The sequence below is a fragment of the Colobus angolensis genome, unplaced genomic scaffold (assembly GCF_000951035.1).
Source record: "Colobus angolensis palliatus isolate OR3802 unplaced genomic scaffold, Cang.pa_1.0 Scaffold14, whole genome shotgun sequence".
In the NCBI taxonomy this organism is placed as follows: domain Eukaryota; kingdom Metazoa; phylum Chordata; class Mammalia; order Primates; family Cercopithecidae; genus Colobus; species Colobus angolensis.
Window position 1 is genome coordinate 1,214,634 of NW_012114488.1, and position 13,383 is coordinate 1,228,016.

At 44.2% G+C, this 13,383-nt stretch overlaps 1 protein-coding gene across 3 annotated transcripts in view; it reads left to right on the forward strand.

Annotated features, from left to right (window-relative positions):
• The window catches only part of MTUS1 (microtubule associated tumor suppressor 1), a 161,317-nt gene that overhangs the window by 57,310 nt on the left and 90,624 nt on the right, over positions 1-13,383 (forward strand). For all 3 annotated transcript variants that reach the window (XM_011934873.1, XM_011934875.1, XM_011934874.1), the window contains one exon: positions 700-895. In XM_011934873.1, coding sequence (XP_011790263.1) covers positions 700-895 — 196 coding nt within the window. The remainder of the gene's footprint in view (positions 1-699; positions 896-13,383) is intronic.

A 13,383-nucleotide genomic window follows, 5' to 3' on the forward strand; every position in this document is an offset into this window, starting at 1 on the left:
GCCCAGCTAGTTTTTGTATTTTTAGTAGAGACGGGGTTTCACGGTGTTAGCCAGGATGGTCTCGATCTCCTGACCTCGTGCTCCGCCCGTCTCAGCCTCCCAAAGTGCTGGGATTACAGGCTTGAGCCACCGCGCCCGGCCCCAAGGTTCTTATTATGTAGATGAAACCTCAGGTGGCTGCCTTTAGAGGCCATAGATGGCCAATATTACCTATTTACACTTGTAAAAGATGCTAGACTCTCAGCTAATTCTTTGGGACCAGACAAAGATCGGGGAAAGGAAGAAGATTATCTATGGAATGTAAACTTGCCCCCACAAGAGACAGCTTTGCAGGGCCTTTTCAGAATGTGTTAAAGAAAAATATTTTGGGGTAAAATACTTCAGTTTCCTTCAGGGCTTGTTGCTGTCTGTCATGTGATGCTATACTAGAGTCAGGCTGGAATTTGGTGTCTTTTCCCTATAAAGAGTCTGTTTTGTCTAACTTAAGGTCTCTGTTTTAATGGTAATGCTGGTCAGTTGTGCCTGAATTCTAAAGGGAGGAGAGTGTGATGAGGCATGTCTGACCTCTTTGCCATCGTGGCCTGAACTTGTGTTTTAGGTTTCTTTGGAATCCCCTTGGCCCAGAGGAGGGGTCCATTCAATCAACTGGGGGCTTAGAATTTTATTTTCGGTTTACAGTCTTAACTGTTATTTTCACAGGGCTCTGCTTCGAAAACGACGACCACCTCAGGCAGGAATATATCCAAGCCTGACTCCTGCGGTTTGAGGCAAATAGCTGCTCCAAAAGCCAAAGTGGGGCCCCCCGTTTCCTGTTTGAGGCGGAACAGCGACAGTAGAAATCTCAGTGCTGATCGAGCCGTCTCTCCTCAGAGGATCAGACGTGTGTCCAGTTCTGGTAAGAATAAAATAGTTCAATAGTTTATGAGTTATTTGAATGTAAAATTTGACAGTCATGATTATAGGTTTAACGCATTCTGTCACTAAAGCATTTAGCCTTTTGTGGACCAGCATCCCGAGCAGAGAAGGTAGAAAAACAAGATGACAGCACATCCCTTATCTTTGAGCAAGGCAAAGGCTAGTTGAGGAGAGAGGTATAGGGGTATAAAGCATCTTACAAGCTATTCAGAAGGATGTGTACATAAATATACAGTTGGGTGGCTGTTGTCAATTTGAATCATTTCGTTCATTTTTTTCAAATGGTTAAGTGCTTAACAATATCAAAATGTTGTACTGTAGGTCCATAGTATGCCCTCAATACATGTGAAGAGATTAATTTTTTAAAAATTTTACTGAACGGCCAGGCGTGGTGGCTCAAGCCTGTAATCCCAGCACTTTGGGAGACCGAGACAGGCGGATCACGAGGTCAGGAGATCGAGACCATCCTGGTTAACACCGTGAAACCCCGTCTCTACTAAAAAATACAAAAAACTAGCCGGGCGAGGTGGCGGGCGCCTGTAGTCCCAGCTACTCGGGAGGCTGAGGCAGGAGAATGGCATAAACCCGGGAGGCGGAGCTTGCAGTGAGCTGAGATCCGGCCCCTGCACTCCAGCCTGGGCGATAGAGGGAGACTCTGTCTCAAAAAAAAAAAAAAAAAAAAATTTTACTGAAAGATGTATTATAGATTTAGGGGGATATGAGGGCAACTAAAAAGTTAAAATTTTTCTAATCTGAACTTTTATTTACGTTGGCTTGTATCTTATAATTTGTAATTTTAAAGTCATGTAAGGCCAATGAAATTTGAGCGCCTCAAGAGTAGCTATTAAGTATCATACTAAATTTGGCAGATGTGCAGGTTTGTGTTAAAAAGAAATGGAAAAGTCAGCCCTGTGTCACAGGGATGAACAGCCTGCTAGCCATTCCAGATGACTGAGAACATTTTGCAAAGAACACACCTTATTTCTGCAGGTACAACCCTGAACAAATGAAAGTCGTGTCACATCAATTTAGAAGTAGATTCCCTTATAAAAATAGTTATGTGCCCACACATGTGAGAATGTTTTCTGGAAACCAGGGAAAGCTAGCGAATCCCAGAAGATCTCTCTCTCTCTCTCCCATTTAGTATTTGTGGGTTTCATTTTTCAACCCTATCGTGACGCCTCCAACGTGAAAGCCTATAATGCACAGAAATGTTTTACGGGCTGTTTATTTAGATTCAGGCCTGGTGTCAAGGAGACATGACCAGAGAGGTGTGAGTGGAAGAAGAGGGATTTGCAGCACATGTCCATCTCCACCCCCAGAGGAACTAGCTGGAAAGAGGAATTCATTAGTTCGGAGTGTTCATCACTGGGGAGAAAAACAAGCCAAAAGCCACTGGGAGAAACAGTGATTCTTATTTGGGATATTGCCACACTTGGGGAGTCAAGGCATGAGTGAGATGAAAGCTCTGGTCCTGGCTGGGTGCGGTGGTTTATGCCTGAAATCCTAGTGCTTTGGGAGGCCGAGGTGGGAGGACCACTTGAGTCCAGGAGTTGAAGACCAGCCTGGGCAAGAAAGCAAGACCCTGTCTCTATGAAAAATAAACAAATAAATATATTTTAGCTGGGTATAATGGTGTGCACCTGTAGTTCCAGCTATTCAGGAGGCTGAGGCAGGAAGATCACTTGAGCCCAGAAGTTGAAAGCTGCAGTGAGCTATGATCATGCCACTGTACTCCAGCCTGGGCAGCAGAGCAAAACCCTGTCCCTTGGTGGGGAAGAAAAAGCTCTGGTCCTTACTGTAGTTGTCCAGTAAGGCTCATGGTGTTGGCAGAGACTGAGGAGCTCCCTTCCGCCTCTGTGAGGAACACTTGTAGCTTGGCGGCATTGGAGTGTGGTCCCTGGCCCCTGGCCTGCAGTTAGGAGCCCTGTGTTTTAGTTCCACTGTGGCCCCAATACACTACCTGAGCAAGTCTTTTACTCTCCCTAGGCTTCAGCTTCACATCTGGAAAGTGTAAGTGTCTGAGAATCTAAGACCCTGTCAGCTTTTCCAGTCCTTGCCTTTCTAGGGACAATTTGGAGCTCATCTCATTTTCTGAGTAACTGCTGTTACTGGTATGATTCTCTGAATTTCGTGGTGCTTGAATTCCAGAAAACCTACGTGCACATACTTTTAAGAAACGAGGCCAATACCCGGGATACATTGAAAAAGATAGAATCCTTTTATGTAGGCAGTCAGTCCCACCCAGCGGGGAAGCGGTTGTTAAGTCCTTTCACCCTGTGTTGCATAATGTGTCTCAGAGAAAAGTGGATCTGTTTAGTCTTAGCGAAAAGACAGGGCATGTTGTTGAGCTTTTATCATCGTGTGTCAATGAGCTTGATTACTGAGGTATGCATCCAGATTTTTCAGTCTGAGTTAAAAACTAAATTACCTTTTATACTGAGTGGTTTTCTGTATCTGAGTGGAAAAAAGTAATGTAACCAGAAACATTCTGGATTTGAATTTGAGTTTTATATTTGACTGGTTAGAAGACTTTTATGGTCTGAATACTTGGGTCACTCTACATTATGGTAGGTTGAAACCCCAACCCATAATGTGATTGTGTCTGGAGACAGTGCTAGTGAGGAGGTGATAAAGGTTAAACGGGGTCATAAGAGTGGGATCTTAAGAAAAAGAGGAAGAGACGCACTAGGCATGTTGGCTCACGCCTGTAATCCCAGCACTCTGGGAGGCCAAGGCGGGTGGATCACCTGAGGTCAGGAGTTTGAGACCAGGCTGGCCAACATGGCAAAACCCCGTCCCTACTAAAAATACAAAAAACAATTAGCCGAGGGTGGTGGCAGGTGCCTGTAGTCCCAGCTACTCAGGAGGCTGAGGCAGGAGAATCACTTGAACCTAGGAAGGGGCAGTTGCAGTGAGCCGAGATCACACCATTGCACTCCGGCCTGGGCAAGGAGAGCGAAACTCTTTCAAAAAAAAAAAGAGGAAGAGACACTGGAACTGTCCTCACTGTGTGAGGTACAATGAGAATGTGGCCATCTGGATGCTAGGAAGAGGGCCCTTGCTGGGAAGCAGATCAGCTGGCACCTCTATCTTGGGCATTCCAGCCTGCAGAACAGTGAGAAAACAAATTTCTGTTGTTGAAGACACCCCATCTGGTATTATTACTATTATGGCAGCCCGAGCTAAGAAGACTAATTTGATTCTACTGTATTATGTTTTACAGAAAACTTAATAGCAGCTAATTTTTTGGGATGCTCTCGATAAATTGAGAGATGTTTCTTGAGGGGGACAAGAAACTTAATCACCACAGAGTTAGAAGTAGAACAGAAAAATCAAGGAGCAGAAACAATGTACTTTTAGATCACTGTGATCCTGTTGCCATTGATTGTACAATGAACTGTTTGTGTGTATTAGCAAATTGAAACCAAATGGATATCCACCATACTGACTCACAGTTACTCTGCTGAAAGGTAAGCAGCAGGAGTGTTCCAGCCAATTTGGGGTTTTCAATAAATCCTTTCAGAACGCTTAAGTAGAAAACCAGACCCAGTGTTGAAACAGCCATTTTCTTGAAGCTTTAAAATGAATGTGAGAAGGATGTGAGAATGTGTGGTCCCTGGCCCCTGGCCTGCAGTTAGGAGCCCTGTGTTTTAGTTCCACTGTGGCCCCAATACACTACCTGAGCAAGTCTTTTGCTCAGGTTATTAAACCCAATGGAGCTGTTCCTTTTTCCTTTTTTTTTCTCCCTCCCGAGACGGAGTCTTGCTCTGTTGATCAGGTTGGAGTGCAATGGTGCAATCTTGGCTCACTGCAACCTCCGCCTCCCGGATTCAAGCGCTTATCCTGCCTCAGCCTCCCGAGTAGCTGCGATTTACAGGCACCCACTACCACGTCCAGCTAATTTTTTGTATTTTTAGTAGAGATGGGGTTTCACCATGTTGGCCAGGCTGGTCTTGAACTTCTGATGTCAGGTGATCCACCCACCTTGGCCTCCCAAAGAGCTGTTCCATTTTACTTGTCAAAATGCAGAAATTTATATGAGATCAGATTATAAGAGATTATAACAAACCAAATCTAAAGTACCTTTGCTTCTTTGGAAATGTACTGAAATAAGATGAGATAGTGATGAAAATTATTTCTAATAGTAATTATTATAATGTGAATGATGGCAGCTCACACTGTTAAGTATATGTCAAGTTCCAGGCTCAGTTTTAGTAATTTCATCTATAAATTCATTTAATCCTGAGAATAACTTTGTGAGGCTTATCCCTGTTCTATAGACGAGGAATCTTCCACAGAAAAGTTACATAATTTGTCTAATATTAAACTGCTGGAAAGTGGCAGAGGTGGGATGCAGACCAGCCAGTGATGCTATTAACTGTCACATTATTAATCTCAATACTATTAGTATGACCATGAGTTTTATTTATTTATTTGTTTATTTATTTTTGAGATGGAGTTTCAGTCTTGTTGCCTAGGCTGGAATGCAAATGGTGCAATCGTGACTCACCACAACCTCCCCTTCCCTGGTTCAAGCAGTTCTGCTGCCTCAGCCTCCTGAGTAGCTGAGATTACAGACACGAATCACCACACCTGGCTAATTTTGTATTTTTAGTAGAGATGGAATTTCTCCATGTTGGTCAGGCTGGTCTCGAACTCCCGACCTCAGGTGATCCACCCGCCTTGGCCTCCTAAAGTGTGGGGATTACAGTCATGAGCCACCGTGCCTGGCCTGAGTTTAATTTTTAATAATAAAATAAAGTTTAATTTTTTTTTGTTTTGTTTTCTGTTTGTTTTTGAGACAGTCTCACTCTGTCGTCCAGGCCAGAGTGCAGTGGCTGCACTATAGATCACGGCAGCCTTGAATTCCTGGGCTCAGGCAATCCTTCTGTCTCAGCCTCCCGTGTAGTTGGGACCAAGGTGTGCCTCAGCATGCCCAGCTGATTTTTATTTTTTCTTACAGAGATGGGGGGTGGGGGGGGTCTCATTTTGTTGCCAGGCTGGTCTCGAACTCCTGAGCTTAAGTGATCCTCTCACCTAGGCCTCCCAAAGCACCAAGATTATAGGCATGAAGCACCACACCAGGCTAACGTTTAATTTTTTAAAAATTAAAATTCCTGTTGCCCAGCTGAGTGGTTTAGAAACTGTGGCACTTTTCAGGCCTTGGTTTAAAGCTTGATGTCAGTTTACTGTGATATAAATGATTTTATGTGGTTATGGAAAATTAATGCTGCTTCAGGAAAAATCGCTAATGCATGCCAGGCTGAATACCTAGGTTGCTAGGTGAAGCCAACCACCATGGCCCACGTTTACCTGTGGTACAAACCTGCACAGCCCGCATGTGTACCCTGGAACTTAAAACAATAAAAAATACAGTAATAATAAATTAATGCACTGAAGAAATAACTGCTCAGTAAATCCTTCATGATCAATCCAGACATCTTCAGAGAGACCCGCCATCACTCTGTTTTGGAGGCAATGCCAGCTCTTCCCAGGTTTTAGATGATAAACATCTGTGTTCCTCTCTACACACATGCGGTTGCCGTTTCAGTGGCCAGCCTGAGCCAGGCAGGATTACAGAAGTAGCACAGGATTCCCTCCCTGCCCTGTGACTCGGGAGAGCTGAGGAGGGAGAGTGCGTGTTTACGCAGCAAACACAAAGCTGCACAAAGAATGGTGATGGGTGGGGAAAAGGCCCCAAAAGAGGAATGTCCAGGGGCGGGTTGGTGAAGAAAGGCCTCCCGAAAGAGATGGGTTTTAGTTTTCTTCTAGAGAAAGAGAAACCACATTTCAAAAGGGCAACTCCTTGTTTCAACTGAGTTTATTGTGAGTTAATAAATTCCTTTCAAGACAGCAGTCGGTCCGAAACTTGCAGTGACTTGCCTGTCATCGCAGGTTTCTCTTCTTTCTTGCTAAGGTATTTCCTTCGTAGTTTATGTAAACTGATTTTTTTTTCATTCATTTCGTGTTAAAGAGAATTTAAAATCTTCTTCAAATTACTTTTATATCCTTTTAAACTTTTCTAGGTGAGAGTTTGAGAGAGATAGTAAACAAAATTACAAGAGATTTTTCGCATACTTGAATAAAGTAATTACTACAAATCAGAGGTTATTACTCAATGAGTTACTCTAAAAGCCACCTTGAGGACGGACATGGTGGCTCCCATCTGTAATCCCAGCAATTGTGGAGGATTACTTGAGCCCAGGAGGTTGAGGCCAGCCTGGGCAACAGAGTAAGACCCTGTCTTAAAAAATAAAGTTAGCTGGGCAAGTGTCACACACCTGTGGTCCTCGCTCCTCAGGAGGCTGAGGTGGGAGGATCACTGAGCCCAGGAGGTTGAGGGTTCAGTGAGCTATAATTGCACCACTGCACTCCCGGCGGGGTGACAGAGCAAGACCCTGTCTCTAAAATGTGAATAAAATTTAACATTAATGTGTCACTAATAGGTGTTTCTATATTTGTATGTGCTTAAATCACTTTCTTTATGTCTCAGGATCTCTTTTCATAAAAATAGTATTAGTCGCTAACATGTTTTGAGTGCCTGTGTGTGCCAAGCACAATGCTAAGCCTTGTTTTAAATGCATAATCTCATTTAATTCTCACAACTCCGAGTAGGGATACTGTGATGATCCCCATTCTACAGATGAGGAATTTGAGGGTCTGAAAGCTTCAGTAACTTGTCCAAAGTTACCCAGTGGGGTAATTGGTGGAGATGGGAAATGGGCCGGATATTCTGGTCCCACAGTCTGTGCTCTTAACCCTGGTTCTTTACGTGCATGCAGGAATCTTGACACACTCGTGTCTTCTTTCATGGACATGAGTGAATTCTTCATTAAACCACGTGTGTGTGAAGGAGAATGTGAGGAAGGCTGGCTTGTGCTAAGAACTCTTCTATGTACTTGGATGAAGTGCACAGAAGAGACCCATTCCTTCCATTAGGAACCTTAAATTCTAATCAGGGGATTAAGAAATAAATGCATTTTGGGATTCATGATGATGGAAAAGATCAAGCATTTACAAGTAGTGATTCATGATGATGAATCCACAAATAAAGGAGAAAGGGCCGAGCACGGTGGCTCATGCCTGTAATCCCAGCACTTTGGGAGGCCGAGGCAGGTGGATCACTTGAGGTCAGAAGTTCTAGACCAGCCTGGCCAACATGGTGAAACCGCATGTCTACTAAAAATACAAAAATTGGCTGGGTGTGGTGGCAGGTGCCTGTAGTCGCAGCTACTTGGGAGGCTGAGGCAGGAGAATCTCTTGAACCTGGGAGGTGGAGGTTGCAGCGAGCTGAGGTTGCACCACTGCACTCCAGCCTGGGTGACAGAGCAAGACCCCATCTCAAAAAAAAAAAAAAAGAAAAAAAAAAAGCAGTGAAGGAAATTAGATTTTTAAATGGGTGATCAAGAAAGGCTTCACTGAGAGGGTGACATTTGGGCAAACACTTGCAAGGAGGGGAGGAGGGAGGCTTTTGCATGTCAGGTGGGAGGACTTTCCAGGCACAGGGACCTGCCGTGCAGAGACCCCGAGGTGAGGCAGGGTGTGGGGTGCACAAGGAACAGTGAACCACCCACTGTGTGTGGTGGGGGCTGGAGGACGTGGGTGGGCGGAGGAGGTTAGGACCAACCCAGCAGGGCCGTGCGGGTGCCCGTGAGGCACGTGTCCTCTTTTCATCCTCACAAACATCATCACTTGTAAATGCTTGATCTTTTCCAGGTGTTTCACACAATTCTCACTTGGCAGTAATTATGGAGAAGATTGCTTTGTGGAATGACTCATGAGTAGGCTTAATATGTCACAGTGCAGGCCTGCCCATTCATTCAAGAAGTGCTTAGGGTCCCTGCTCTGTGTTGGGCAGTGTACTAGATTCTGAGACTACAAACAGGATTAAGCAAATATGCCCTCTTAAGGAGCTTACTGGTTGGAGGGTGAGGGGATCAGGAGGTGTCTAAGCAAATCGTTCCAATGAAAACTCTTAGCTCTTCAGATTCCAGCTCAGCTGTCCTGGCCTCTCTGCTACTTTGCATTTATAGTGCTGTATGCTGATTATTTCCTTACATGTCTATCTCCTTCTAGACGGTGAAATCCATAAGGATAGAGTTCAACTCTTAGTTATTTTCATATTTTCCAGTGCACAGTGTACTGGTTACACAAAAGGTGTTTCAGAACATGGCTTGGCTTGATTTGAATGGAGACCTGTGCGAAGCACTGTGTATCCACAGTAAGGGAGCAACACTAACTCACTGTGAGGGAGAACCGGAGGAGAGGCGGCGACACTGGAACTGTTTGGAATGCGCCTGCAGGAGTGTGGAATGCGCCTTGCCAGTAGAGGAGGCTGCTGGGGTTCCCGAAGGTGCAGAGGTGGCGTTCTCAAAAGATACCGTGTGCTTGGGGAACGCCAAGGCCAGGGTCAGCATGCCCTGCTGGACACAGCAGACGTGTCCCGGGGTCAATGAGATGAGCCTCTGCCTCAAGGGAGATTGAGGCTGATCAGTTCTAATACTCCAGACACAAAGTTGCGCGAGTGCTACACGTTTTCTGGGAACAGATGGTAGAGTACATATTTAAAATAATTTGGAGAAAGTGTCTGGTCACTTGTTTTGGTGGTGAACAGTCCCAGGTGTCTACCCACCACTTCATAGTAGGTCATGAAGTGAAATGTGGAATAGAGTAGCAAGAAGTTTTCTGGAGGAGAATAGTGAGTTTCATTCGGGACGTGTGAAATTGGAGGAGGCTACAAACTGGGAAGCACCTCAAAGGGGTATGTGCATGCTTGAAGTTTAAGAGTAAAAATATGTAGAGACCAAGGAAACCCTCAGAAAAGAGCTGACATAAAAGTATAAGGACAGGCTAGGCCCAGTGGCTCCTGCCTGTAGTCTCAGCTACTAGCTACTCGGGAGGCTGAGACAGGAGGATCTCTTGAGCCCAAGTTTGAGTCTACAGTGAGCTATGATTGTACCACTGTACTGCCGCCTGGGTGGCAGAGCGAGACCCTCTGAAAAGAAAAGAAAAGAAAAAAAAGATGGTGTGAGGTTCTGAGGTCTCAGTGATCTCACCATCTCATTGCTCAATGGAGCTCTGCTCATAAACCTTGACTCTTAATGAGCCAGGAGGCTCACTGTGCACCTTCTTTTGTTCTTATCAGACATGATTAGCATGAGTGTCAGATGGTAAATAAATTTGCTGGTGTACATGTGAAGACCCTTGTTCATCTCCTTTGTATGGTAGCTGGGAAAAGGAAGCAACACCTCTAAGTCTTTGGTTTATTCTCCTCTGAATTTAAATGTTCCTATAGTTATGGGACACATGTTCCCGGCCTGTGACTAAGGCAGTTATTTTTGTTTAATCCCCACCTGAAGCCACAGACATCTTGTGAACATACTTGCAGAGGCAGGTACTGACAGCATCACCGAGAATGCTGCGCTTCTCTGCAGCTCGAGTCATCGTGAGAACCTTGCTTTGTGGGACTTTTTGCTTCTTCGTCAAATTACTGCACTCTGTAGAGTTGCTGTGTTTTTGTTGTGACTCACCTGTGTTGCTGTGCCTTTGTCTGGGGAGCTTACCCTTGAATTTAAGCAAACGAGGATAATTATACAGAGTCCTATGGCCTTGAGGAACTCTAGAAGGTGGAATACTAAAATCACATTTGCAAGATATAAATGTAGAGTGTTACGGAAATACACTGTGTTCTGCAACATATTTACTTAATAGATAGAGAGCGTATGCTAGATAAGTCATGTCCCAGACACTGAGGGATTGTGGGATGCGTAAGATTTGGTTTTTGCCTTCTTGGTATTAACTGCCAAACAGAAGAGGTGACAAATTCTTCTCTCATCACATTTGTTCTTATAATAGTAAAATTTAATAAAAAGAACTGTAGGATTTTGGATGAGGGTGTAATTATAAATACCAAAGTTTGCTTTATTTTTTTCTTTCTGTAATATAGGAGATTATATAGTGTAATAGAGTTACACTCTTAAATAAGTAGGGGCCAGACTTGGTTTAATGTTGATACTTTGTGCTGTTTAACTTTTGCCCCCTGAGATCCGAGAAATAAGGAGGATGTACATGGATTGAGATATTTTTCTCTCAATACTCTGAGTTACGGCTCAAAGTATAGAATGTAGAGATTGCGGTCAAAGTAAGTACAGATGGAGTGAAAATACAGAGGAGGGCCAGCAGGTGATTAGAACACAACAGATTGGCTTTCTGGCAGCCAACAAAGAAGAGGCTGACCGAGAGCCTCTTGTCAATGTCAATATCAAGAAAGGGATGCGGGGCCCTGTTTTATTCTTTACTTCTTGTGTCTTGAATTTAACCAGGCAAATTGGATAGTTTGTCAAGTTTACTCTCTTCCCAGTAGGCTATTTTAAAGGTATAGCATTTTAAATTAAAAGTGAGAAAATAAACACCTGTCATCTTACCACCGCCAAATAGCTTTTAACTTAAAAATTTATGACTATTTGGTACCTTTTTTTTTTTTTGCATATTCTCATGCACATATGTTTATGTATATAATGGAGACAGTGTCTGCTGTTTTATTTTTTTGAGATGGAGTCTTGCTCTTTCACCCAGGCTAGAGTGCAATGGCACGATCTTGGCTCACTGCAACCTCCGCCTCCCGGGTTTAAGCGATTCTTCTGTCTCAGCCTCCCGAGTAGCTGAGATTATAGGCACCTGCCACCACGGCCAGCTAGTTTTTGTATTTTTAGTAGAGATAGGGTTTCACCATGTTGTTCAGGCTGGTCTCGTTCTCCTGACCTCAGGTGATCCACCCACCTCGGCCTCCCAAAGTGCTGGGATTACAGGCGTGAGGCACCGTGCCCAGCATGGATCATGTATAGTCTTGAAAATCATAATTAGGATTTTGACTTTGAACTGGAGTGACTTAAATGTTAATGGGATCACTCTGATAGTTGTGTTGGGAGTAGATTGGATGTGGGTGGGGTAGGAACAGAGAGATCAGTTAGGAGGGGTTGCTGTGATGACAGCAGGAGGTTATGGTTTCTGGGACCCAGGTTGTGGCAGTGGGGCCTAGTCAGATTCTAGGTATGTGCTTGAAGGGAAAGCCAGTGAGGTTTGCTTAGATTGGATTGGGGGTGAGAGCAAAGGGAGGAGTCACAGATGACCATGACCATGTTGGTGTGAGCAATGGAAGAATGGCGCAGCCTTTACCTGAGATGAGAATGGATGGTGGAAGCACAGATGTTGGGAAGGGGAGATCTGAAACTCAGTTACATTGAAATGATTGATAAGAGGCCCTGTGGAGTAGAAAGCTGGATATGCAAGTTTGAAGTGCAGGGGAGAAATCTGGTCTACGGATATATAATTTAGGATTCAGCACCATATAGAGGATATTTAAAGTCACCAGACTGGATGAGATCCCCAAGGCAGTAAGTGTAGAGAGCACAGGTGAAGGATAGCTCTGGGATGCTCCTTAGACTCTCCAAAGTCAAGAAGGAACAGCAGGAAGGTAGGGGCATCGCAGAAGCCGAGTGAGGAAAGCCTTTCAATGAGAAAGGAGGAACCAACTGCATCCAATACTGCTGGCAGGAGAATGGCGCAGTTAAGAACACAATTTGCAGCAGGCGGCAGAAAACCTAACTGGTGGACGTAAACCAGAGGCTGCGTGTGTTTATTCTTTGGGAGGGCTAGAGGCAGGCTGTTCCAGGTTTGACGATTCAGAAATGTCCTCTCTCTGCCTCCCCGCTCGTCTCGCGTCAGCATGTGGCTTTGTCACTGGCTTTTCAGTTAAAATATGGCTGCTGAGAGTTCCGTGTGCATGCCACCACTTCCTGTGACTGGCTTCAAAGGCTGGAAGCAAAGGACGGCATCTCGGGGCAGGGACCTCCTCCTCTTCTTTTATCGGAGACACACGTTCAGCAGCTCCCCCTTGCCCTCTCGTCCTTATGTCTGATCTGGCTCTTGTCCCTACTGGCATGAAAGATCGGGAAGCAAGTATTTGACTTTTTAAACTTTTCTATGGGGTTAAGCAATGGAGATGGGGATTAGGAATGACAGTTGGCTCACCGGGAAAGGTGTTAGACACAGTGAGCTTGGAAAAAAAAAAAATTATCAACTCTTTTTATTCATTCTTTTGAGAGCTTTTGCTCGCTTACATTTAGGGGCATAGGATTTTTTGTTGATCTGCTGCTGTTCATTTCCTTGCCTTTTGTTTTTATGTCTTTTTATTTTGCGTATGGTGATTTCTTAATTTTTTTTCACTTTTGTGTTGTCAAATATCTTGTTTCCTTTATCTTTTCCTGTGTTTTTATGCATAATAAGATGCTCCCTACTCAAAAAGAAGACTGACCTATATTTAATTACTGTGTTTTATGGTTTCATCTTAAGCCCTTTGCTTTGTAATCCAATTTAATTTATTTTGGTGGATGGTGAGCGCTAATAGCTAATATTTGTATGGTACTTTGTGCCAGATGCTGTTCTAAGCATTTTTTTTTTTTTTTT